Source organism: Trichomycterus rosablanca, chromosome 12, assembly GCF_030014385.1.
Source record: "Trichomycterus rosablanca isolate fTriRos1 chromosome 12, fTriRos1.hap1, whole genome shotgun sequence".
Taxonomy (NCBI): domain Eukaryota; kingdom Metazoa; phylum Chordata; class Actinopteri; order Siluriformes; family Trichomycteridae; genus Trichomycterus; species Trichomycterus rosablanca.
In genome coordinates, this window is record NC_085999.1 from 31327071 (window position 1) to 31354747 (window position 27677).

Sequence of the window (27677 nt, forward strand, 5' to 3'; positions counted from 1 at the left end):
ATATCACTCTGCAGGAGTCCAAATCCTGAAGCTCTCAATACATAAAGGAGCCAACCTTTTTTTAAACTAGAGGTCAGCATCACCAGACTTGAAAGTTCATTCTTTGTTTTGAGCGTTTTGTGGACATGCTGTCATAACTCAGTGTCAGGCTTTAATGATGGGATTGATGGAAGGAATCAAAGATCTATGAAACCTGGGCCACTCTGTGGGATGCTGGGTGATTGGGGAGCTGGCTTTGAAGCAACTTGTTGGATGGAAATCCATTAATGTAAAACATTTCGCTTTTCAAAGCACTTTATTCAGGCATGGAGTAGCTCAGCTCCTCAGGAGCTGAAATGTTCTCAGGAATGTTCTGTCTGTCAGTTTACTGTGAAAAGAGGTTAGTTAACTAGCTTTCCTCCCACTGATAGAAAATCAAATATCAGTCTGTCTCAAGCTTCCCCTCTCAGAAGGAGGTGGGGATGGAGACGTCACTTATTAGGTTTTGTAGGATTCCTGTAAAATGGCTATTTTTATATAACTATTATATCAGTTTCTGTTTAAAGGTGAATGGTATAAAAGTCCTTCAGAATAAGCAACATTTGTTTACAGCCGTGCAGGTTCTTACACAGTTTTACCTATAAGTACAAGGACATCTTACAGAAGGAGATGCCCAGCACACACTCACAAATACACAGTACACTTTGTCATCAGGGTTGATTCTTTTAATTGGTTGAAGATCAAACTAGTTTATTATGTCATGACTTCCAAGACAAGTCTTTCCAAAACCAACGTGCATTACATATAGAAAGACAGAAAAATGGCCTTTATTGTCATACATATACAGGTGTACAGTACAACGAAATCCCAGCTTGTTATTGGAAGTAGGGCTGGGCGATTTTGCAAAAAAAAAAAAAAATCTCGATTATTTTAAAATTATACCCAATTGTCGATTATGATTTCGATTTTTTTTGTTCTTGTATAATGCAATTAAAATAAGACTCAAATTTCTTTTTTTGCATTGTAATTAAAGGCTGCAGAAATGCAAAAATAGTAACAGCACCACCTATAATTATCCTTTTAAGGGACTCAAACTTTATAACAATAACGATATCACAATAATTAACAATAATTAAAACAAAATAGATCTAAATTATCTATATCCTTATCTATCTATATCTAAGAATAGCTCACAAACAACTTTTATTTTAAATAATGTTCAGCAGAACCTCCTTACATTAGGAAAAAAACTACAAAAAGTTCTTTACAGGTTTCTTAAAAGGAACACGAGCCTGTACTGTGCTGTTTCCACCACTGAGTGAGTCTGTATCAGTATCTACATTGGTGGGGCATCAAGTGATCACTCAGCTCAGCTTTGATTTTGTCCTCTTGTGATTTGGGGGGGTGGATACAACATTTTAAACATTTAAGGATGTGTAATGTGTCATTTTAGTCCCATAAAACTTTCAAACTGTATTAACCACTATTATGTGTCGTAGAATGATTCGATTCTATTGAACGGGCCGTTATTTAAGCCAAAATAAAGGAACCGATTCGCGCATTTGGGAGTCGTTACATACATACGGCTCTTTAAAAGGAACCGAGACAAAAGATCCGACTCCCTATCGCAGAATTCACTGCAGCAGTTTCCCAGACGCGATTTTTTTACTCAGTAACGGATGTGATTTAAAATGTAGCGAATTACAATTCTTAGTACAAAACATACTTAAGTAAAAGTAAAATTAGAATTTCATATTTAGCCAATGAGCAGTGGTTCTTAACTGGTTCTGAATCACAACCCACACCCTTTATCACAGTAACACTAAAACTGGATTACTGCAATGCACTTAAGTAATTGGATTAAGTGCAGTAATAAGCAATAAGGCTGGATTACTGCAATGCACTTCTCATCGGGATTTCTACCAAGAGTCTCCAGAGATTACAGTATATCCAGAATAGTGCTGCACGGATCCTGCTGAGAGTACGGAAACACGAGCACATCACACCTATCCTTCTTTCACTCCACTGGCTCCCTGTCTCTGCAAGGATAGAATATAAAATTTCTCTCCTTACATATCAGTGCATCTATGGAAATGCACCGCCCTACATGAAAGAACTTCTTACCCCTAAAATTTCATTGCGATCCCTCCGTTCTGCAAAATCAAATCTTCTCCACATTCCCAGAACTAAACTAAGTACCATGGGTGATCGGGCTTTCTGTTCTGCTGCTCCTCGTCTATGGAATGCCCTTCCTGACCATCTGAGGGCACCACAGACGATTGAGAGTTTTAAAAAGGGTCTAAAAACTTTTCTTTTTAACAGATGTTATGACTGTTAAATTAACGCTGATTTTATGATGTATGTCTCATAATGCTATGTTTATATTTGTTTTATATTTCATGTTTTATATTACTGTTTTTCTGTAGCACTTTGAGATTTGTTTTCAAATGTAAAGTGCGTTATAAATAAAATGTATTATTATTATTATTATTAAAACCTGGGATAAAATCAAGGTAAAACAAGGACAAAAAGGCACTTGGATGGTGCAGCAATCTAATACGCCGGACCACCATTGTGTAGAGATTAAGCTCTCGTTTTTGTGTCCTAGAGGTGTTAATAACCTGGCCTGGGCCCTCAACCAGCAGCAGCCAGCAGAGTGCACAGAATATACAAATTCGGACAATGAAGCAATAAACATGGACAAAAAGGCACTGCAAAATCAAAACAAGTGATTATATGGTAATTTTCAAGTACTGAAAATTTTAGATTAAAAAATGTAATAAATTGATCATAGAAAACTAGGACTATTTAAAAAATATATGTATATGTATGTGGTGTAAAGATGGCCTGACTTGCGGAGCTTAATCAAATTGTATTAACCTTCAATGCTATTACCCACTGCTTTTTTTAGCCACTTCAGCTTCCACTTTCCTTTATCTGAGGAACTGGTTTAATCACCACCAGACCCAACCCACCTGCAAACCCTCCTCTAATCTAACCTGATAACTCCTAAGCTACCGTTTCCTAAAACTACACTGCTCAGACCATATTTCTCCATGATAGAGCTGTATGTTTAGCTCAGCAAAGACACTTTGACATTTCTCTTCTGCACTCTGCTTTCTGGCCACATCTGGTTTGAATCTTCTGCCATGTGCTGCTCTGCTGTGTCATTGTTCGGTGCTCTAGTGCTGCGATTTAGCTTTGATTCTTCATCCCTTCCTCCTGTGCACTTCCTTCTAGTGAGTATTTTTGAGGATGCTGGGACTTGTGCTTTATGGTCTTCAGTGCATTTGCCCTTCTGAGGATTATCCCTCTTGCTGGGAACTATTTTCTCTGCAGTGCAATCCCAGATGTCAGATTGTCCCTGTAAATTAACAAAATACATCTTAGATTTCATAGGTGTGTTGAAATGTCTTATCAAGCACTTGCCACAACCATGACCAGAAGTGTTTGATGAAAAAAATAGTGTGTGTATATATACAGGCAATGATTTGCAGTTTTCTTCTTTAAGGAGTGCAAATAAAATGAGCCTCACTTTTTTTTGCCATTGTTAATGTTTGGCAATCTCTGAATTACCCATTTCTCTTTTGTATTACATGATTGTTCTGGCAAGACTGACATGACTATTATAGACAAATCTGGCCCATTGTGGTCAAATAAAATAAATTGCTGCATATTCTTTTTGTAAGAATAGTAGAATTGTTCATTTTGCTATCCGTTCCTCAATTTTCACCCATTATGTGTGTATTATGTCATTAAACAGTGCACTTACAGTGGAGCCACTCATTCATGTTGCATGCATATTGTGTTCCTCATACAGACAGCAGCACGGGAGACAATCCCAAAGATGCTGGCAGAGCTGAATCTGGGGCGCACAGAGAAGTGTGTGCGGGTGAACTCTGTGTCCAGCGGCCTGGTCGACTCTGATCTGGAGGTCATTCTGCAGGCAGAGGTCCTTCCCCCAGCACTTATGCTGCCAAAGGTGGAGGATACTGGGGAAGTACAGTGGGTGAGTGATGATCACCCATCAACGTAACATCTCCTGTTTTTTATTTTTATACCTTATTTGCAATAGTACACCATTTTAAGTCATTAAAAATTTAATTAACTAATTAAATAGAATAAATATTGACCAGTACAAGAGTCAGGTTGTGAAAAGTTCAAGACTTGTTTGATGCAGTGGATCATAATGATTTAAATAAGAAACTAAACTGGTGCATTTTTAGTGGTTACAGTTGTTTTGATTGGCCAATGTCTGAATGCAAAACTTCATTTGGCAGTGATACTATGGAAGTACACATACACTACTTTGCCGAGTTAAATGTTCCCAACATTTTTAAAACTATCACTGTTTGTAAATGAGTTTTGTTTTAAAAGAGTGTCAGCTGGACGGTTACAGGTCAGGAGAATTTACTGCTCAAGCTTGGAGATTAGTCACATCCAACCTGAACATGATGTATCTTTTGGTTATGAAAATTATTATTAATGTATTAATAGATGTGTTAATAATAATTAAAGTTTGTATTACATACACTAATGACAGCGTTAGTTGTCACTACTAGAGAGTCGTTAGTTGCTTAGACATATTACTTAGACATATATTAGACATATTAATTTAAATATGTGTTTATCTGGGACAGTGGTAGCCTAGTGGCTAGAGCTTTGGGCTATCAACCGGAAGATTGGCGGTTCAAATCCAGGCTCTGCTATGCAGCCACTGTTGGGTCCTTAAGCAAGGCCCTTAACCCTATCTGCTCCAGGGGCGCCGTACGATGGCTGACCCTGCGCTCTGACCCCAGCTTCCAAACAAGCTGGGATATGCGAAGAGAGGATTTCATTGTGCTGTACAGCTGTATGTGTATATATGACAAATAAAGTATATCTTCTATCTTTTTGAATAATTGTAATATTCAGCATATATTTAGGGCGGCATGGTGGCTCGGTGGGTAGCACTGTCGCCTCACAGCAAGAAGGTCCTGGGTTTGATCCCCAGGTGGGGCGGTCCGGGTCCTTTCTGTGCAGAGTTTGCATGTTCTCCCCGTGTCTGCGTGGGTTTTTCTCTGGGAGCTCCGGTTTCCTCCCACAGTCCAAAGACATGCAGTCAGGTTAATTGGAGACACTGAATTGCCCTATAGGTGAATGTGTGTGTGTGTCTGTCCAGGATGTTACTGTGTGCCTTGCGCCCATTGAAAAGCTGGGATAGACTCCAGCACCCCACAACACCCCAACAACTCTGATTGGATAAGCGGTTAAGAAAGTGAGAGAGTGTTTTAGATGGTGTTAATATATTAAAATTCAGAGTTGGTTAGAACGACTAATATATTTTAAATTATGCTGTTAATTTAAATACAGTATGTGTTCATTTAATAATTGTAATGTACAGTACATATTTTTAACAACAGTATTACAACTCATAAAATGTTAAAATAAATTACTTTTTTGTACTTAATTGTTAAATTTTTCTTGTTCATTGTTAAATTGCTGTGATAATGGCCAGACTGGTCTTAACACTGAGAAAAAATTAAGATCTAAAAATACACCTGACATTTTCTGTGCCACACAGTAAGTATTAATGCATAAAACACTGGAAAAGTAAAGAAAAAAGAAAGAGCAACAATACAATATTTCAGTTGTACAGGGAGATATCTGTGAATAGGCCTTGAGAGAGATGACTTTTGATTCACTAAGTACACAATAGTTATTGGACATTATTGATTAATTATTATTAAGTTAATATTTAATGAGCTTAGGTCATTTTGAAAAAAGTGAGGTTCATAAAGACATTGGTGTAAAGAAACTTCATTAGCCTGCACAGAGCACTGACCTCAAACCACTGGGATCAAATGGAACGTTGGTTGCGAGCCAGGTATTGTCGTCCAACATCAGTGGTTGACCTCACAATGCTCTTTTTCCTGAATGGACAGAAATATAAAAAAGTCTATGGACACAAAGGTTTTATGGCCTATGGTTTTGGAATAAGATGTCCAGCAAGTGGTCATGTGTCCGCATATTTGACACCAAATGGCATATTTTAAATTGAGAACCAGCTTTTAATGATCAGTAAGCTTTGAACTTCATCATTAAAGCTGCTAGTGATGCCGTTGCTACTTGAAGGAATGTGATAACCTGTTCCACACGTCACCTTGAAGTGACACCTAGCTGGACTTCAAGGCGACCTGTCACCTCTATAAAGCCCTCCACATAACCGCTGGTCTTGCCCGCTTCAGGAGACTGTAGCATTATTAAATGCTCTTGTTGCCTGATCACATCCATGTGTGTCCCAGACCCACAAGGCCTCTTCTGTCTGTCTGTACAACAGCTACTGCAGTATTCTTAGATGCACCCTCATCCCATCATCACACATCTAGCCACCGATCTACCTCTGTCAAATCTGCAGTTGCTCTGCAGGCTTCCCGAAAAGACCTGAAAGGATTCTCAATGTCTTAACTAGGTGGAGGAAGGGAACGTGCAAGTGAGAGGCGGAAGGAGCTCACAGCTAGTCCGGGCCAGAAGCAGGAAGTTTTTAACTAGTGCTTTTTAATTAGTTCTCATATATTTCCTCAGCCACTCTCTTTTTCTTGCCATTTTAATTGCTGACAGGTGCTCATGGGAATTTTTTTTCCTCATTCTCATGTTTTCCACCCACATTTCGAGAATATTCGCTCACCCAACATGGGTCTTTAGAAATACCTGTGTCATGCGATCAAAAACAAAAAACAGCTGGAATTTAAGGCTGTACATGTTGCTTATATAGTTTGCTTAATAGAAGTTGATATTGAATGACTGATCTTAATATTTAGGCCGGGCGTCCTCATACTTTTGGCTATATAGTGTATTTAGTGCATATCTTGTACACACAAACATATGCATACCTAACTACCATTTCATTGTGTAAATTGGCAGTAAGTATATGCCTCAGGGATGTGCCTGTATATTTTCTACCCATGCCTACACAGAGTGCAGTGTAAATTCTCAGCAGGGTATAGGAGATTGTGATTGTGAGAATGTTATGGAACACTGACCTGACATGGGCATACTGCTTTGAAAGGGATGAGAGATGAAGACAAATGGACATGAAAGGAGTGCTTCTGCTTTTTACAGTGTATGTCACCCTAGGTACATTTTATGTCTATAGCCTCAAGCTTATCATCTTGTAGCGTAAAGGAGAAGGGGGTAGATCTGTTTCACCACGGTGCACTGTTTACAGTTGTTTACAAGAAAATGTTAAGCTTTGAGGGCCGAGGCATAAAGGGTTGAAATGAGTGATTGTTTTTCTCTCTTTGTTTACATCTTCGTGTTTATTTTCAGCCAAATTGTCTTTTTATTGCTTATTATCATATAGGATAAAGTGTGGTTGGTTGGTAGAGCAGCTGTATCTGATACACCAGGGTGCACTGTTTAAAGAAATAGGATGCACCCAATGTAAGCAGATTTTTTTTCTTTTGCTTTAATTAAGCAGAATGTCATTTGGAGAAAAGTTCTGTACAAATTGACTTACTTAAATTAGTAATAAATATTTTACACACTTTTTTATTATGATAATGAATGTGATGACCAACCTCATGCTGTTCGACAGCTAGCTTCTTTATGTACAAATGCACAAGCTGTATTTTAAAACAGTGGTACCTTGTAACTCAAACTCAACACCCTTTGTCGAGAAATTTGTACCCTTAAACTCAACGTGTGTGCGACTGCTGCTTTGCTCAGCGCTTGGTTTGGTAAAATGTCATGCGAACATGAGAGGAATCTGCATTTGTGTGGAATAACCCTCAAATTTACTCTAAAAATGTATTTGTGTTTATCTGGATTTTTCTCCTGTTTCACTTTTAAACTTGTGTTGCAGCTCAGGGTTCTAAGAAATTGTAAAAATCAGCTTTTCCAAGAGAGTTAAAAATGCATATAGTCAAAAAAATAATGTCACTTAATGTATTATAAGAACGACATAGAAACACTAAACCTCTCTTAATTATTACTGCTTATTTGTTCTCTCCACTAGTTAAGAAGCATAAGAAAACAATAACAAGGTAAAGGTAAAGAGCAGGTTTTATTGTATTTTTGATTGATTTTTAACTGTTTTTTAATTGTAATTTAGTGTTTTTATATTATATTTGTGTTAGATTCAGTGTATAAGTGTCAAAAATAGCCCCATTATTTTACATTAGCCTAAACTACTATATGCAGTTCCACGGGACCATGGAACACATTAACAGGTTTCCCAAACATCCTTATGGGAAAAAATACCTTAAAACTCAACGTCTTTTAAACTTAATGCCATTCCCAGAACCAAGTGACGTTGAGTTTCAAGGTACCACTGTATAGATGTAATTATGCTAATTTATTAACTTTAGATGCTGTTACTGCAATTTGTTTGTTTGTTTTGTTTTTCATTAAATGTATCTAATGTACATTTTAAATACATTAGGTTAAAGTTTAGTTATACTTTTAGTTAAAATCAGTTCATTCATTCATTATGTTCTTTATGAGTTAATAAGACATGTTTAGAAATTAGTTCCAGTTTAAATCAAAGCTGATGTCAAATTAATTTTAATGGTTAATTATCCACTATTAGATCTCTCTCAGTGCTTTTGTCTTTCCCCATCTTTTAGCCTATAGACTTTGAGGAGCAGTTAGCAAGTATCTAATTCAAACAATCCTTCAAGCCTGATTATGGCTCTCCTCCTCCTGCCCTTTGCTTTCAGTCCTAAAATCCTCCACTGTTTATTTTTCTCTTTTTCTCGGCACCTAGTTTAGAAGTGGAGCCACCACACTGATTTGTTGCTAAAAGACGCTCTTACTTGTTTCCCTTTGTTTGAAAATCCTTTGCTTTCCTTTTCTCTTTGCATTCTCTTGACTTGTTTGACTGACAAGGCTTATTGGACTATAACAGGCATAACTCCCACCCCTTTGTCCGAGGACAATCCTCCAGCAAATTCGGAGCCGTGCGCATTCTTTAGCCGCCGTGCCGTTGGGTGTGAACCAGCTCATAAAAGAGTTCGGCTCTGGGCCCAACCCTCTCATGTCTCGACCCTCTCTCTCTTTTTCTCTCGCTCTCTCTCTCTCTTTCTCCCCAGTCTTCTTTGGTGAAATGAGCACTTTAGTGGGCCGGAAACATTTAATCTGGACCTCTTTTGAAGAAAATTAATTAAAACTTGTTCGTTCACCACCCTTTTCTACCAGGGTGGAAAAGGCTCTCTTTCTCCCATGATAGCTTTCTCTGCAATCCAAGCTCCCCCACATACTTTAGTCACTGAAGTATGGGCTAATGCATCTCTTGTTTAAGAGTGGTCTCTTTTTAAGCAAAGTCTGAACTGGAAGGTCAGCTCATGTAGTGCCACTGACCTGCTAAAAAGAACCTTTTCTTCTCCAACCTGGAGATTGCATTATTGTCTAGGCTGCAGGACCAGCTTTGGCCTTTTGAGGGCTCTAAGTAGGCTCTGATTTGGTAACTTACCTACACTTTGCACTGCATTAACATCAAATGCAGTACTAATCTGTAAAGAATCAATTATACAGTTGAATAATATGCTACCAACTGTATGGACCTTGGTTTATGCACAGATGCACAGTCAAGAGCCTTCCCTAACTGTTGCCACAAACACATGATTTGATTGATTTAGTTTGGAGAAACACCAACAAACTACTCAAAGTCCCAGCCTCCTTGAACACCCTTAGGTTGAATTGGATGTCAAATTTTTATTTTACTGAATAGGCACAAATTCCTACAGACACAAATCTGTTAAAACCTGGCCAGTTCATGATCAGGTGTGTACATACATAGTGTACGTGCAGCATTTGTGAAAATCACGTTACATACAAGTACTGAAGCAAAATAGAGTAATTAACAGATAAAGAATCATCAGCATTAATCTAACTTAGACATGAAACATAAACTTCTTAGTATTGACAGTTGGAATTTCAATGATTAACCAGTTCACCAATAACCAAGAAAGAAGTTAAACTTGTGGAAATAAATTTAAATGGCTTTTTCAACTGATTTAAACTGAGTGGAGCTAGAGCGAGAGTTCAGACTGCTGATTTGAGACTCACCCTCACCCACTCAATGCTTTTCAATACAAACCACATTTCTGGAAAAAGTTGGGACTTTTTGTAAAATTCAGTGATTTGTTCATTCCCTCAAATCTTTATTTAATTGACAAAAATATATTTTTTGTTTTTGTAAATTGAAGCAACTTTAGAATTTGATGCCTGCATTTACCACTGTGATCCATCACCATTGTATACCATTGTACAGTTTGGTCAGTAAAAACATTGAGTGTTAGTTAAATGAGAGTTCAAGAGAAATAATGAACAACAGATTATTACTCTTTAAAAACACAAATAGTGATGCTGTTTTGTGTTGGTATAGAGTCTGATTGCATTCTAAACTTTGCAAATGTGGCTTTGTGTTTACAGTTATTATTTTTCTTCTTTTTATTATTTATTTTGATGTAGGTATTTTGCATCATGCTATACACTGACCAGGCATAACATTATGATCACTGACAGGTGAAGTGAATAACACTGATTATCTCTTCATCACGGCACCTGTTAGTGGGTGGGATCTATTAGGCAGAAAGTGAACATTTTATCCTCAGAGTTAATGTGTTAGAAGCAGGAAAAATGCGATTGTGATGGATAGACAAAACTGCAGCTTTTGTGGGGTGTTCCCAGTCTGCAGTGGTCAGTATCTATCAAAAGTGGTCCAAGGAAAGAACAGTGGTAAACCGGCAACAGGGTCATGGGCGGCCAAGGCTCATCGATGCACGTGGGGAGCGAAGGCTGGCCCGTGTGGTCCGATCCAACAGACGAGCTGCTGTAGCTCAGATTGCTGAAGAGGTTAATGCTGGTTCTGATAGAAAGGTGTCACAATACACAGTGCGTCACAGTTGCAGGACTATATAAAAATTGTACAAAAATACAATATTAGGAAAGTGGTCATAATGTTATGCCTGATCAGTGTATATTCCGAGCAGAACATGTTCAAAATTTAGAATGTGGATCTGATGGTTGTGTTTATGGTCATTTTATTGTTTAAAAAATGCATTCTTAATTGGCAGTTCTGCTTCATAGATTATGGTATTTGTAGCAAGTTCATGTATTAAAAAGCGGGAAGAGGAATTAATTTGAAAATATTTGCGTTGTAAGCATGATCAGAATGATCAAATGAAATTAGAAAATAGAAGTTTTAATAATTTATTTCTTACTGTATCTCTAGTTCTGTACTCGACTTGTCCCCCTGCTGGCTGTAGAGTCTTAAACAGCTGCTTATTTTGCTTATGCATAGGGTCAGATCTGTAATAAAGAGCTGTGACATTCATAAATATACATGGTAAATGTAAATATTAAATAGAGATCATTACTTTACAAACTTACACACTGGAAAGCCACTTCACCACGGTGATTTCTTGGCTCTTCTCAGCATCCTTGACATAATGATGGACTTTCAACAAAAAAAAAACAACACCACATTCACCAGTCACATCACGTCTGTTTAAAGCATGTGTCCTTTGTTTGTGCAAAGCTTTTGCTTTCAACCTGAGGTCTAAAAAGTCTACATTTTGCTTTTGTTTTTTAAATGAACTGGACACTTGAACTGAAATGCAGGGTCGGTGGTCACAGCAGATGATAAACAGGGCTGCAGGAGCGAGAGTGCAGGGGCTAGGGACCACCGATTTGTTGGAAGCAGACTCTCCTAACATTCAGGGAAATATTATGCTAAGCCCTTAGTGTTAGCATGGCAGTGTTCCTGCAGGGTTGTGACCTCAGATGATTACAGTACAAAGCTTATTGGGTCTTGAAAACGCGTTTGAAGATGAAAAGGCTTTGATGGTTTATATTTATGCAAATCTGTCAGATATGATTCATCCTACTGAGATTGAATAGTGAGATGATTAAAATTCTACCCATTAGGAAAAAAATCCCTCAATGAGTCCAAGTGCGCATTGGATATTTTTGTCATTATTTGGAGAAAAAATGGCCCAGACTTACCTGATGTTATTTTGATCCTTGATTCCCAGTGTGTGAAAGGGAGCTAGCGTGGAGAGAGACTACAGGGAATTACACATTTTTGCTCTGAGCTTTCTTCCTTTCTTTCTGTCTTTTTCTCTTCCACCCCTTTTCCTTTTTTAACTGGCTTTGAAAGGAAATATCTGACGGAGGGTGCTTTTGTGTGTTTCCAGATGATAGATTTTGGAATTTGGGCTTCCCCACTGGCAGTGCACAGCTAGCTGTGAACTGGTCTGTTGAAAAAATGAAACGCTTTGGTCTTCAAAGAATTAAACTTCATTTTAATGCCTTCTTAGGTAAGCTCAAATATTAGTGGGAAAACGCGGGAGAATGAAAGGCTGGGAGAAGTGCCACATCACACATTGATTGTCACACATCTTGCTGGTTTGTCTGCCCAGGGAAGGTTAAAAAAAAAGAAATGCACAATGCTAAAATGAAATGCACTCCCAAACAGCTCGAGTCTTTTCCCTTGGCTTTTTGTTTTCTCTCTGTTTATTGGAACATGTAGTATGTCTTGAGGGGGCCTGCAAAACAGGCGTTAGTCTAGAGCCCCAAGAGAGCAAATTCTGTTACGTTTAAAAAGAAATCTATACTTTCTCTGACTCAGGAGGTTTTTTTATTTAATTGGATGTCTGTCACATGTGATGTGCCAACAGTTTGAATATGATTAAAAGGATGTGTTCAGAGTTCAAATGCTGAATGACATACAGGATAGAAAACCATTTGCATCTTTCCGAATGCTGTTTTTCACGTCTCCTATACACGAGTCCCGACCATTACGTATGAATAAACAGTGATGATTTGTGTGTGTCTGTGTCAGTTTGTTGACAGGTTTCAGCGGCACTTGAAAGGCCGGAAGCTGATGGAACCTATTCGCCTAGTCACCTTTGTGGAAACTGCTGTGGGGTTGTTGAATTTTAAGGTAAATTAAGACTGAAAATGCAAATAAAAAAACAAAGCATGTAGATTAAAAAGACATGTTACTAAGCATACAGGTACATTGATGCCTGTACATTTTTAAATTGACAAGATTTATGTCCTATTTTTCCTAAAACATAAACCCTGTGCAGCTAGATTTAAAATTATAATAAAATACCATACAACTTAAATAAAGTTAATGGTTTGGTGTTAACAGAATAGTATTCAAAATATTTATGGACAAATTAAGTACTTTATTTGTATTCAGAAATCATTTCCAAAAGGCATTATTTTGAACACAGTTACTTTATCACTTGCAAAAAAAACAATATGGATAGTTAATGCTTTAAATAAAAATGTATTCTAATATTACACATGCGCCCTTTACCCTACAGCACTCCAAAGACTGTGCAGCAATGTCACAGTTAAGCTCAGTTAGGAGTTAAGCCATTCTGCCTCTTATCAGTTTTTAACTGCTCCTGTTTTTTTTAACCTGTGAGTTTAAGGTTGAATTTCGTACAAAGATTTATACTATATACCTGTTAAAACATGCAAACGACACGTGAATATGTGTCGTCTTACATGTCCCTAGTGTTTCCATTTTTAACAAGGAGCAAAATGCATTATAGGTATTTATGCCCAATGTATATTTTAGTTTTACAATAATTATTTTATCCATTTATCTGTCCAACCCACCATCCATTTATCAATCCATCCATCCATCTATCTGTCCCACCCACCATCCATCCATTCATTTATCCCATCTACTATCAATCCATCCATTCAAGCAACCAACCCATTATTTATTCCAGATTTATTCTTGTAACTGTCAGTGTGAACCTCTGCAACCTCCAAGGACCACTCTTAAGGAGCAGTTTAGATTTGAATTATTTTAAATGTATTGAAAATGTATTATTAATAACACATTGAGAATAATAATTCAGCCTAGAGGCATTAATACTACTTATTATGCATTTTGCCTAACTGATTAATGTAGAAATCAATTTAATTATCAATCCATCCATCCATCTATTTGTCCCATCCACCATCCATCCATCTATTTGTCCCTTCCACCATCCATCCATCTATACCTCTCACCAACCATCTGCCCATCCATCCATCCATTCATCCATCCATCCATCCATCCATTCAACCAACCAACCCATTCATTCATCCAGATTTATTTATTCTTGTAATGGTGGGTCTCATTATCTGTGGATCCATGTTTCTTGACACTGTCAGTGTGAACCTCTGCAACCTCCAACAACCACTCTTAAGGAGCAGTTTAGATTTGAATTATTTTAAATGTATTAAAAATTTATTATTAATAACACATTGAAAATATTAGTTCAGTCTAGAGGCATTAATATTATTTATTAGGTACTTTGCCTATATTTTATTCATTCAAATAGCAAAGACAGAAGTGCTGTATCTGCTTGAAAATACAGCCAAATTTATTACGTTTTCCCACCCATCTTGATCTCCTCTGTAAATTTGGCTACACTGGGTCCCAGAGCTGAGACAGAGAGATATTGCAGAGTCACAGTAAGAAGTGAAATTAATTTGGAACCCAGCAAATGCCTGACACACATTCCATCTGCTCCATGCCTGACACAATCATATCACATTCCAAACTTCCCTCTCCCCACCACTGTGCTGGTGCTCAGTCCCAATTTGGACAGCTTTCACAGATTGTGCAGCTTTTCCATCATCGTGGTCGGGACCATGTCAGGCCATTAATTATGGCTATCTGTGAGTGTGTGCATGTTGTTTTTATAACTGATCATTTTCTGTGTCTAAACTATTATGCTAGGAGCCGAAGCAGAGACATTGATTGAAGGAGTTGGGGGGAGAATTTGTGCCATCTGACTGGGTCACTTGATAGAGTGCCAAGATATATGCACACACACATAGCCAGAGGTCTTTGTGTCTTTTTTTCGTCTGTTCCAGGATGTGTGTGAGGAGGTTCGCAGACTCGGCCCAAAGGTTGGTTTACATCACGACGGAGTAGTTTTCGGCTCTGATGACTTCTGTGCCAGCATAGGTCTGGTTTATTTTTCACTCATATTAAACGGCTACTGTAATTCTTTATACTACTTTTTGGTATTCTTTCAGTTGCAGATTTGTTGCAATAATAATAATCAAACTTCTAACATGTACATGTGTCAAATTCTTTTTTTTTTTTTAAGGTGCAACAAGGACAAAAGATGCCAGAGAGCTACTGTATGCTCGGCAGAAAGTGGTAGTTACCACCAAAGCCTTTGGGCTACAGGCCATCGATCTTGTTTACATCGACTATAAGGATACAGAAGGGCTGCGGCAGCAGGCCAGAGAGGGCGCACTAATGGGCTTTACTGGTATGAAGTTTGCTTCATAAACACAGATGCAGATACATCATTTTAAATAACTATATTTTATTTACTGTGTATTTAATGCAGTTGGAACTACCACTCATGTACAGTGCTTTATCAATTTTAACAATCCAGGTTCTGTATAAGTTATTTATTCATATTTAATTATTAAGTACGTCTAACTGGTACATTTGAACCATCAAGAATAATGTATGTATAGTAGGGATGTAACGATGCACCACAAGACAGTTAAAAATCGATTCACATGTGTAACTATTAAAATCGGTTTACATGTATAATGAATCGATATTCACTTTAAAGAGCAGAGAGCACTGGCACTATTCACCTCGCCTGGTTAATGTCACTACAGGGTTGCCAGGTTCAGAATTTTCCAGCCAAATTTATTTATGTGAGGATGCTTTCTTTATTTGTATTATTCATTTATTTAATGTGGGATTTTTTCATTTCAGTTTATTTTTTACACAAAAAGGGAAATGTGCAGCATTGTTTTTCATAGTTTGTACCTACCTCAAAAATAAAAGGGCATTCATTATTTAGAAAAATAAAAGATGAGCACAAGTACAGTATTTTATTTTATTCTTTTTAAGAGAAATAATAAAAAGAAACTGTCATAATTTGTCTGCAATTTAATTTTGTTTAAAAAACCGGGAAAACATCGTATTATGAACCCAGTATCGTAAATCGCATCGCATCGTGAGTGTATCATTACATCCCTAATGTATAGCATTAAAAAAGTTCAGTATATGATTTCCTGCTGTCCAAGCAAAACATCTTAAATTGTCTTTACATATTTATCTACGTTTAAAAATCTCTACATTTAAATATTGATGAAAATGTAGCTGGACGACCCTCCCCTGTCCTTAAACCATTCCATAACTGGAACTATAAACATAACACACAATCGTTCACAGTAAAATAAACTTAAATAGCGAATTGTAGTGTACAGTTCTTTTCTATGTTGAATTTAAAATAAATGTAAAATATAAAATATTAAATGTGCCACAACTCTGGAGTTAACAGAGATTAAGTTGTGTCAAAAGTATCTAATTAAGATATATACAGCTAATTGACATAGAACCAAATGTTTAGTGTGATGTATGTATAATTATAGCCCAGCTGATTTTTTCATATTTCAGAAATCCGTCAGTAATCCTATTTAATATAATTTTAAACATTTATCTCGGATAAAGTAGTATGTGTTCTCATTTACTCACAGGAAAAAGAACTTTTACGATTTTTGTTTGACTTATTAAGGCTTTAAGTGACGCTATATGACACCTAATCATGAGCTTGTTGGATATTCTATCCATAAACAAATGGTACTGAATTAGAGTGACCAATATGTGATCTTTTCACCTAGAACAACAGCCACTCTTCTGAGAAGGCTTCTCACAAGACTTTATAGTATGTCTGTGGGAATTTGTGCTCATTTAGTCAAAAGAGCATTTATATGTCTGGGCAGTGATGTTAGTCAATAAAGCCTCATCAATACAGATATTGCAGTTAATTCCAAAGCTGGTCAGTGGGGTGAGGTCAGGGCCCTGTGAAGGCCACTTTTCTTCACGTCTTTATAGACCTTGCTTTATGACAGGAGTACAGTCATGCTGGAACGGGAAAGGGCCTTCCCTAAACTGTTGCTGCAAATTTGGAAGCATATAATTGATTTATTACACCTGTTAGCAATTGCTTCTCCCTTAGGCTGTGCGCCTGTCTGCATGTTTCTGTGCTTTTTCTGCCCTGTCCAAAACATTCTTTATAACATTTTTACTGGAGTTTCAGCTCATTAGTGTTTTTTTATGAATTCTGCAGAATGTAGCTTTGAACTCGAGCATCCGCCTGCTTTTCTGGAATGTGTGGCAGCTTGTGATGACGCGTTTATATCTCATTAATGCTTTCCAGATACAAAAGATAATTAATATTTTATTCAAGATTAATTGAATTCAGCACTGATGCATTTTGTATCAGGATACTTTTTATTGTGGCTCGAGCTGGCCGTATGTTAGCGGCTTAGCGCTGTGTGGGTTTGTAGCCAGGCAACGCGCATGTGTGTGTGCAGTCCCGGTGAGTGGGTAACTGGCCACAGGAGGCCAGGCAGCCCTCCTCAGAGCCTGCGCTAATGAATATGTAATGGCTGTTTGCAGAACACACACTGATCCCTCTGCACATCTCTGTTTACAGCAACACTGCCATTCCTCCAGAGCACCAGGCCTTTTGTCTTGCAGCGTTCTCCTGCATCCTTTTATCCTCTTTTTTACATTTTGTTCAGCTTTGTAGACCACATATGACATTCCCTGTGTGTTTTTATTTTTGTATTATTTTTTAATGTGTGAATGTGGTTAAACCAGGAAATTAAAGTAAGGCAAAGGAATTGTGTAGTCTTTATAAATCATTAAACAAATAATTATACAATGTGAGTGGAACACTGACCCACTTCTGCTGGGATCAGAGGTTAAAAAACTCCTAGTGTAGCTATCAGCCAGTTAGGCATCTACATACAGACATTATTGGCTGTGTCTGAGCAGGGGGATACAGGCATCCTGTCCAGGGTGTGCCTAGTAATTCTGTGGAATCTGGACCCACCACAACCCTGACCTGGAAAATGAATCAGTAAATGGCCTTGTAGTGCGGTAGGCTTGCACATACTTCCTCCAACATCTGGACAGATGTCTGCAAATTACTTTACTCCAGCCAGTGACCTGGCAAGTAAAAAAGACCATGCAACCTTTTGCTGGTACCTTAACCAGACAGTAGGAGTCTCTGTTGCAGAGGTAAAGAGGTGATGTCCTATCCAGCCTTTTCTCCCACAGACAAAGTCAGTTGTTTCGTTAAGCATCCTACAGGCCTCAGGCCTGAAACTCAGCTTAGGCTTGAGTGCCCCAGACCTGTTATTTTTCTGGGGGTTTTCAAAGCTCATCATTGTGTTCAAAGCTCACAAACCTGTAGTCACAAAAAAGCAACTATATTTTATGATCATACAGAATATGATCTTTGAGGATGGCATAGTGGCTTGGTGGGTAGCACTGTCGCCTCTCAGCAAGACGATCCTGGGTTTGAATCCTAAGTGGAGCGCTCTGGGTCCTTTCTGTGTGGAGTTTGAATGTTCACCCTGTTTCTGTGTGGATTTCCTTCAGGTGCTCTGGTTTCCTCCCACAGTACAAAGGTTAATTGGAGATACTAATGTCCCTCTAGGTATGAAAGTATGTGTGAATGTGTGTGTGTGTGTGTGTGTGTGTGTGTGTGTGTGTGTGTGTGTGTGTGTGTTTGCCCTGTAATGGACTGGCGACCTGTCCAGGGTGTCTCTTGCCTTTCACCTAGTAAATCTGACCACCACAATTGTAGTAGTCTAAATGCTATGAATCATGTGTACTAAATTATTTAAATAATAGACCTACCTACCATAACCTAAGTCCATAATAGGTTATGCAGCTTGTTAAAAATTATTAATTTAATTAGAAAAAGGATTTGGAGTTTGGTTTACCAAATTACCATCATATTGCTCAATCCAAAAAACTGACTCAATTGACAAGCTTTACTTGTATGTCTAATATATTTTACATTTTACTTCATTTTTTCTTTTTTATTAATTAAAATCTATTTCCTATTGACATATGGCCGAATAATTTTAAATGTCCAAACAATTAACCTGGCTCATAATATTCTTTGCAGAATTAAATACAAGGAAACTGTGATCACACAGTCCACATAATTATATAAATATCATTAGTATGCCTATTTGTTTTTCTTTCCACTGGCACTTTGAACCCTTTCTGACATGAGGCTCGCTGCTAAACCAAAAACCCCGATGATACAGCCCATCACCAGATGGCACCATGTGATTGGCTTGCTGTCTTCGGGCGGCATCAGCGATGCATCATGGCCAGCCAATAGCAGCGTCCCGAAAAGGCCCGTCACACCTCCGTTCTGGCTCTGTCAATAGTTGGCTAGGAGCGAACAGCTCCTGAACAGGTGGCACTGGAAGGAAGGGGGCATATTTTGTTGATGTGAGGGAACTACCCCCTGCCAGCCCTTTCTGGGATGGGCGTCGCATGCGTGGGCCCTGAGCCTCCTCTTTAGGCTGTTGATCCAACAGGCTGGCTCCTCTGGGAACAGAGAGATGGATAGTACACACAGTTAGTCGTCTATCTACGCTGACCTTTCCCCGACAGTGGGAAAACTCTCACGCAAAACTATGTTGCTTTATTTACATTAAAGTAAATGTCCCACTGTCATCTGTAAACATTATTGTCGCCCCACAGCTATTTGTCTTGTGCATTATTCATTAAGCATTACTGAATGAGCGGGACACACTGTGGATTCATGGTCCAGTACTGTGTGAAAGAAAGAATGCTAACGACAGTGCAGGTATGTTAGCATCCTAAAGCAGTAAAATGTTAGACATGGTTTATTGTGAATAAACAATGGCAGAAATGTGACAACCTTTTCTGTAGGCTGCATTTTAGTGTTTCGGTTACAGTGATTTATTTTACACAATTCTATTGATTCCAACTCATCACACACATCAAGTACACAAACTATTACGACTTTATTATTGATTATTGATGTACTATTCATTTTTGGATTCAGCTACTTGGAAACCTAGTCAATATATATACACTTACCATATAGAAGCACTTTGTAGTTCTACAATTACTGACTGTAGTCCATCTGTTTCTCTACATGCTTTGTTAGCCCCCTTTCATGCTGTTCTTCAATGGTCAGGACTCTCCCAGGACCACTACAGAGCAGGTATTATTTGGGTGGTGGATGATCCTCAGCACTGCACTGACACTGACATGGTGGTGGTATGTTAGTGTGTGTTGTGCTGGTATGAGTGGATAAGACACATCAATGCTGATGGAGTTTTTAAACACCTCACTGTCACTGCTGGACTGAGAATAGTCCACCAATCAAAAATATCCAGCCAACAGTGCCCTGTGGGCAGCGTCCTGTGACCACTGATGAAGGTCTAGATGATGACCAACTCAAACAGCAGCAATAGATGAGCGATCGTCTCTGAATTTACATCTACGAGGTGGACCAACTAGGTAGAAGTGTCGGTATTTAAAAAAACTCCAGCAGCGCTGCTGTGTCTGATCCACTCATACCAGCACAAAACACACTAACACACCACCACCATGTCGTTGTCACTGCAGTGCTGAGAATGATCCACCACCTAAATAATACCTGCTCTGTGTTGGTCCTGTGGGGGTCCTGACCATTGAAGAACAGGGTGAAAGCGGGTTAAAAAAGTATGTAGAGAAACAGATGGACTACAGACAGTAATTAGAACTACTAAGTGCTTCTCTATGGTAAGTGGAGCTGATAAAATGGACAGTGAGTGTACTATATATATATACTGTATATATAATGCTTCAAATATAAATAAAATGAAATTTAAATCAAATGTGCATATTTTGTGAAATTTGGGGGCATGGTGGGGCAGCTGGGGACATGTTTTAGTCTTTAAGCCTTTTTGAATGTGTTTTCCATGTATAAGACTGTGTGGAAAGAAATTAGTGAGTTTTGCCCTTCAATACATAAGCGTCCTGCCCATGATAGATTTCTGACCTGGGCCCAATTTTTCCATGTGATGCATAAAAAAATGGTTAGAGGGACTCATGAAAAAGTGATTAGGGGGAATTAATTATTATATTCAACAATTTTACTGACTTTGTAATAAAATACATTTTACAAACCTAAGTGTAAATAGTGCTACAATAAGCTAAAAATGTGAGGCTGAGGCCAGGGCTCTGTGCAGCCCACTGCAGGTTCTGTAAACCAAGGATTTCTTCATGTATTTGTAAAGCTTTCATTGTGCACTGGGGCACAGTTATACTGGAACAGGAAAGGGCCTTCCCTAAACGGTTGCTGCTAAGTTGGAAGCATATTATGTTATTTGTATAACTGATTTGTTACATCTGGTGTAATAAATTGTTGTGGCTAAAATACATGAAGTTTTTTATGTGTCTTTGTTAGTTTATGACTGTATGTGTGTTCATGTTTGCACATTTGTTGTAAAACTCTATGGACTGTATGTTGTGTATGCCTCACGGCCACGGCTTTGTAATGAAAAGCAACGGCCGGCCAAGACTGACTCAGATTGAAGTGTAACTAAGCGTGCAGTAAAGTTTCAGGGTTCGACTCGGCATAGGTTCAGAAATCAGGATGACACCCGTGATTCATAGCATCCTCTGTACCTGCTGTGCTGCTCAAATTTGAGTCTGAAACAAGAGATACCAGGCAGCGGTGACGTTGCCCCGGAAAAGCCGGCTTACCACGTTCGAGCTGGTTAAGCTCCCTGTCCAAGCCTTGCTATATCTTTGCATATTTAACATGAAGAAATAAGTCCTGTAGCATCACAATTACAGGCTTTAACAACAACTGTAACATAATTAAAAATAATAATCTTCTAATACTGATATTTCATTGAATTAATTTTAATGTAAAACACATTTTTCATTTACAGAAATGGTGCTGTCTGTAGGGATCAGAAAATTGCTACCATCACAACATACCTAATAGAAAATTGATATACTAACGTTTACGTTTTCTTTAAAGGAAAGCAAGTCATCCACCCGAACCAAATCAAGACTGTGCAGGAGGAATTCTCGCCCAGTCCTGAGAGAATCAAGTGGGCCACAGAGTTAATCACTGCCTTTGAGGAGCACCAGAAGCTGGGGAAGGTACATCACTCCATCATCCTGACCTATAACACCCCTCCACATCCTCTGCATAACATAATATGATGGCATGCAGCTTTAAAGGCTGAAAGCAGCAATACCTGACTGACAGGGCATGTTTTACACTGTGTGTACAGTGAAGCAGAGCATTGTGGGTATATTTTTAAAGTGAAGGAAGATAAGTAAAATGGTAGAATATCGTGATTGCTAATTTAATGCATGAGTAAGTCCTGTACTTGGTGCACGGTGGGGCAGCGCATGATGGAGATGGTGTTCTGGTAATGTAGAGTCTGTTTGTACCTTGCTGGCAGTAATTCTTAGTCTAAGACTAGCCTGAGGGAGCTCACATGGCCCTCTTCCTGCTCTGCGCTCATCAGCCAGTATTATACCACACAGTCTGCCCCTCGTTTTTCGGCTTCCTAAAGCTCCCCTCAGACAGGAAAAGCCTATAAAACACCCACTTGTCTGGGATTTTTTTCTCTTTTTATTACTTAAAAAATGTATAAACAATATCAGCCTAAATTTTAAGAATATCAGTGCAATGCTGTTGACAGCAAATCAATGCAATCTGTATGTGTACCAAAAACAGCTACTGGCTCTTTGACTAGGTAGTTATTGTGGGGTGACGTTCAGCACTTTGCAGTGATAAAGTGAAAGAATTTAACAATCCAGTATAAAACTTCCAGTAATAATTAATGCAGCTGCCAGAAGCATTTCCTTTGTTTTTCCTCCAGCTAATTAAAGGCATACGTACAGTACACACAGAACAACAACGTTCTTAATAAAGCATTAGGTCACCACAAGCCAACAGAGCAGCTTCACTGTGCTTTAAGATAAACTGTGTGGCCACAAGTATGTGAACGTCACTCTTACTTACAAACCCCATTTGCAGCAAAGTTGAAATTTTTTTGTAAAAGGCATTAAAAAGAAAATTGTGATTTGTTAATTCTCTTGATTCTTTATTTACCGTATAAAAGTAGAAAGAAAAAAATTACAATGTTTTTACTGATAAACTTTATTGTATTTTGTATGTATAAATACATTTACAATTTGCCTGCAAAGTTGGGAAAGAGGCATTTAGTTTGGGAACTGAGGACCCTAACTGTTGCAGTTTTGCAAGCAGAATTGCAGTTTTTTAGCAGTTGCTGATTCTCCTTTTCATGCTACACCATTAATTTTCAATAGGAGACAAATATGGACTGCAGGCAGCCTAGTCAAGCACTCTCTAAGATCCCAATATACGGCTCTTCAGCAATGGTACCTTCATATGCAATTCACCCATGATGTACAGCTTTCTATTTCTGTAATAAAGTAGTGAGCCACAGTCCAACATTGCTTCTAAGGACTGATTATTTAGTGGAATCTTTGTTTCTATTTAATTTTAATTCCCTTATTTGTTACCAGTTCACCTGCTTATTAATATTTACTTTAATATTCTGTAAACTTTTCACTTTTATATTTCCTTTGTCCCAACTTTTTGAAGTGTGTTTCAAGCATCAAATTCTTAACGCGTTTCTGTTAAAACACAAAATACAAATGGAAAGTTAATCAGTGACACCATTGGAAATATTTTCTTTCTACTTTCTAAATAAAGATTCAATAGTTTTAACAAATAACAGATTATTCTTATTCTTTTATTGCAATTTACAAAATGACGTTGTTACCAGGTGTATAAATCACCTATGTGAAATTGGTTAAATGCTTCCATCATGACTGTGTCCCTGTGTAGGAACTCCATAGGCCTGCACAAAGCACTGCCCTCAAAATCACCGAAAAAAGTCTTTCTAGAGAAGTAGGATGTCCACCAAGCTTATGGTCAGGTGTACAGACATTTTCAGCCATATAGAGTAGAAACTGTAATAACAACATACTTTTATTAGAATAATGTCTTTGAGACCAAACATATAATCATCATTTTCATACTTCAACATGAAAAAAGTGATTCTTTTTTCCCTATAAAGAGGGCATTGTCATCCTGGAAGAGCCTTCCTTCAGGATAGACCTGTTTTAATATGAACATCAGGTGATCATTCAGAATAACTTTGTATTGATTTGCCAGCAAAATGCCTCCAAGGTCATAACAGAGTCATTAAATCAATCATTCAGGCCTGTACCGTTTTCTGAGTGTATGCAATAGACAGTTTGTGCAATTTAAAGCTTCTGCCATCCATACCCAATAATAACCCTTTCCCTCCTAAGTTTAGGATTATTTTGTGTAGTACACTGGTCTGAAAGCATCTGTACTTGTTATGTTTCTCTCCTCATTTATCCAGGTAGCTTGTCATGTCACTTACTTTTATCTCTACAGTGTTTTTATCTGCTCGGTTACCCAGTGTTGTGTTTTGTTCTTTCCAGGGTGCTTTCACCTTCCATGGCAGCATGATTGACATGCCATCACTGAAGCAAGCCCAGAACATTGTCACCTTGGCCTCAGCCGTCATGGGCAAATGAGCCAAACTGGGCACCCAAATCTGTCACTGTGCAGGACATTGGATAAAAAAATCAGTTAACCTTAGGCAGACACGTGCCCTTTTAGACCATTAGCTGTGGCTCATCTACTGCTCTATAAGCTTGGCAAAGCTGCATGGTCTGATGGGATTGTCTGCAATGTCAAAGAAGTGATTCATACAGTTGGGATCTCTGTAATTAATGTTTGTGCTTCATCTTGATTTAGAACAAAATATGTGTTAAAAAGAATGAGAACTTGTTAGATAAACCTGACAATGTTTATTTTGTGTGAATGTGTTTCTCTTTGTGTATTTATGCCTGCCTGCCTGCTTAAGGTCAGCTTGTGAGCCGGGGTTTGACGTGCCTGGCAAAAGGGCAAACAAACACTTGTTTCTCCATTCATCCTCGAGGCTCCTTCAGGCTCATCCAGTTCGCAGCACATCAAAGCAGCTTTTGCCAAAGAGCTGCAGTAAATGTCCTTAAACCCACAGTGAGAAGAGAGCCTGCGGCCCATTCCAAACTGCAGGCCTTTGTTTAGCAGGGCACTCCTGGCCGCTGAAGTGGGGGGCATGAATACGTCTTGAAACAAGCATCAACTCAAGGCTGACCTGTGTGGCAACATGACTCACTTACACACACTTACTCGCTCGCTCTCAAAAACTAATACACACTCAACAGTGTGTGTCCACTCTGTAAGTAAATAGCCACAATTTTTTGAAAATTTGCACTGCTTTGTTTTTCTAGCCTAGTGGCTTGCAGAGTGGTGTACTCCATCCAACTTCTCAAAAGTGAAGTAACCGGATGTCATTTGAAATAAATTGTTTGTTTAACTTGTTTTTTTTTTTCCCATGGATGTCTTCTTCACTTAGATGCCAGTCTTTTGTCTCATACAGCTGATAAGGTCTTGGCAAGCTGGTCTAAAGGGGTGGGAGCCTGAGAACAGGGTGGAGCGGTGGGATGGTTAATCGTTCAGTTGGTCACTATGGTGACATTTTAACTGGATGTGGTATGATCAATCATGTCTGGTGAGGGAACTTCAGATTGCAGCCCGACTGAAGGACAAAAATAATGGAGACCGCTGCTTTGACCAACTGACAGAGCAGACAGTAAGCTGCTTCTCTGGCACTTGGCCCACACTTTTACCCCATACCCTACCAATTACCCATTGTCATTTTAAATGTACTAATGATTTGTATGTTGGTCTTTTTCAGTCTTATATTCTAAACTCTTTTCTTGAGTTAATGATGAAGGGGGCTTGGTGGCATGTTGGCCATGGTTGCATTTCCCACGCAAAGACAAAATAAGTGTGAGTGAGTTCTTCTGGGCATTAAGTCAAACAGCCAACGGGTTTCAACTAGAAATGCAAATGGAGTTGTGATTGGCCAAATCATTACTATATAATATTTTCTCAAGTTTCTTGATTAAAGACTGGATTGCTGATTGTTATGGATACATACGAATACTGTATATACCAGGAACCAGAAAAAATAACAATACTTCACCTTAGGATTTTGGTGACACTGAGCTGTTGGATCATGTCAGGAGAAAGTCATGATACTGACCTATCTACAGCATACTTTTTATTGTATGTTATGTTTATATATAGCTGGTAAGTATGGCCAAATGTAAACAGTATGTAAACACGGGACTATGAGCTTGTTGGACATTTTAAAACCATGGTCATTAATCTGGAATTAACCCCTTTCCCCACATTTTACACAAAATTGGTGTTATGCACCAACTTATCATGAACTGTAAAGTGTATTTAAAATGTGCTAGTAGATTTGATCCTTTAATATCCATATTGTTGTAATGCATTATGGAAAGGTCACCTGTTTTAACCCAGGGAATAAATGAATGTCCCAATTTTAATATATTTCTGCAGTACAAATAAGAGGAGGTATAACAGAAGAGAATAAAGCTGAGACTTTTGGTCTAATTGAAAGCTTTTGTAACCTGTTTACCCCCTGGGACATGCACCACCCCATTCATATAATTACCCACCTACCCAATGTTAAATAAATCTTCCATTTTAGATTTTTTAGGCTTAAGCCACCAGAGAGTTTTCCAGGTGTTGTCACTGTCATTTGATTTTTTTTTTATTGTCGTAGTAAAAATGTTTGTGTTTTCAAATATTATTATTATTATTACTACGACTATAAATACATTTAGTGGTAATCATACTGTAAATCATTGTGTCTTAAGGGGAAATGTTTTTTTCACTGCCAATACACTGATAAACGTTACAGCACCTAGTTTTTTACAATGATTCCTTGGAGTTTCTTTCCCTTTTTAATTGTTTTAAGATGTTACTACACCAATGTGAGGTATTTAATAAAATATATCTAATTTGTACCTGTATTGTATCTTTTTATTCCTGGTAAATTTTACATGATATTTTTATTATGCTCACTTGACAAAATCTATTTCAGCTCACAAGGCAGAATTATTTAAATACACTTACTGGAATTCCCAGAGAGAATTAATTACAATTAACGCGATTAGGACCTCACTAAGGCTTGACTCAATTATGGCTTGACTCGAATCACTAAGCTCTGTGTTCTGTTATGTATTTCATAAATGATCTGAGATGAAAATCCACTGGAGGAAATGCGTGTGTGGAAACCAATGGCTGAAGAAAATGAAACGCTGAGCATATTTTCATTAATGCCAATGGGACCCGTGTGGCAAGGCTCATTTCTCGCCCGCCCGAGGATCTGCCAATAATGAGTGCATTATTTTACGAGGCTGCTAATGGCAATATGTGACAAACTAATTTCAACAAATATCAGTCATTTAACTGCAATAAAACCAAACTAGAGGCGTCTGTATTCTAAAGCTATTTAGACAGAAATAACTAGTTAAAATGACGTTTAACTCACGTACAATAGAAATAAATTAATTAAAAAGTAGGGAAGAAACCCTGCTGCTGTTCAAACAACCCAGCTGATGTGGATCAGAATGAGACTGAGCACATTTCTGAAGTTCGAGTAGCTCTTTAAAGATGAAGACAGTAATTAAAGCTCCAGGTGTCGGCTGGTAGACTCAGATGGAAAACATCTGAAAAAAGCTTTTTATTTCCTAACACTGAGTTCTCTGTAGAAATATGTAATAGTAACTGCCTGGATTTTGGGTGAGAATGAAACCTTGGTTTTGCTTTATTTGACCATTTATTTGTCATTTAGTTAGTGGTGTTGAACGTGGGTATAATGCTTTAACTGGTGTATAACTAAAATGACAAATGTTTTTAGAGAGCCTCTGTGAGCAAAGTTCT

The 27677-nt window shown here is 38.1% G+C and overlaps 1 protein-coding gene across 3 annotated transcripts in view; it reads left to right on the forward strand.

The window, feature by feature from the left end:
- clybl (citrate lyase beta like) overlaps positions 1-26764 on the forward strand; it is a 95868-nt gene extending 69104 nt beyond the window's left edge. Inside the window, exons 3-9 of one of the 3 annotated variants that reach the window (XR_010014147.1) lie at positions 3800-3988; positions 12806-12907; positions 14854-14947; positions 15093-15260; positions 21834-21958; positions 24311-25509; positions 25615-26764. Coding sequence is in view for 1 of the 3 variants with exons in the window: in XM_063005816.1 (XP_062861886.1) it covers positions 3800-3988; positions 12806-12907; positions 14854-14947; positions 15093-15260; positions 21834-21958; positions 24311-24406 (774 nt within the window). In the remaining 2 variants the exon portion in view is untranslated. Of the gene's footprint in view, positions 1-3799; positions 3989-12805; positions 12908-14853; positions 14948-15092; positions 15261-21833; positions 21959-24310 lie in introns of all 3 variants that reach the window. The other 2 variants (XR_010014148.1, XM_063005816.1) reach the window with 2 other exon arrangements.
- The last annotated feature ends 913 nt before the right edge of the window (positions 26765-27677 follow it).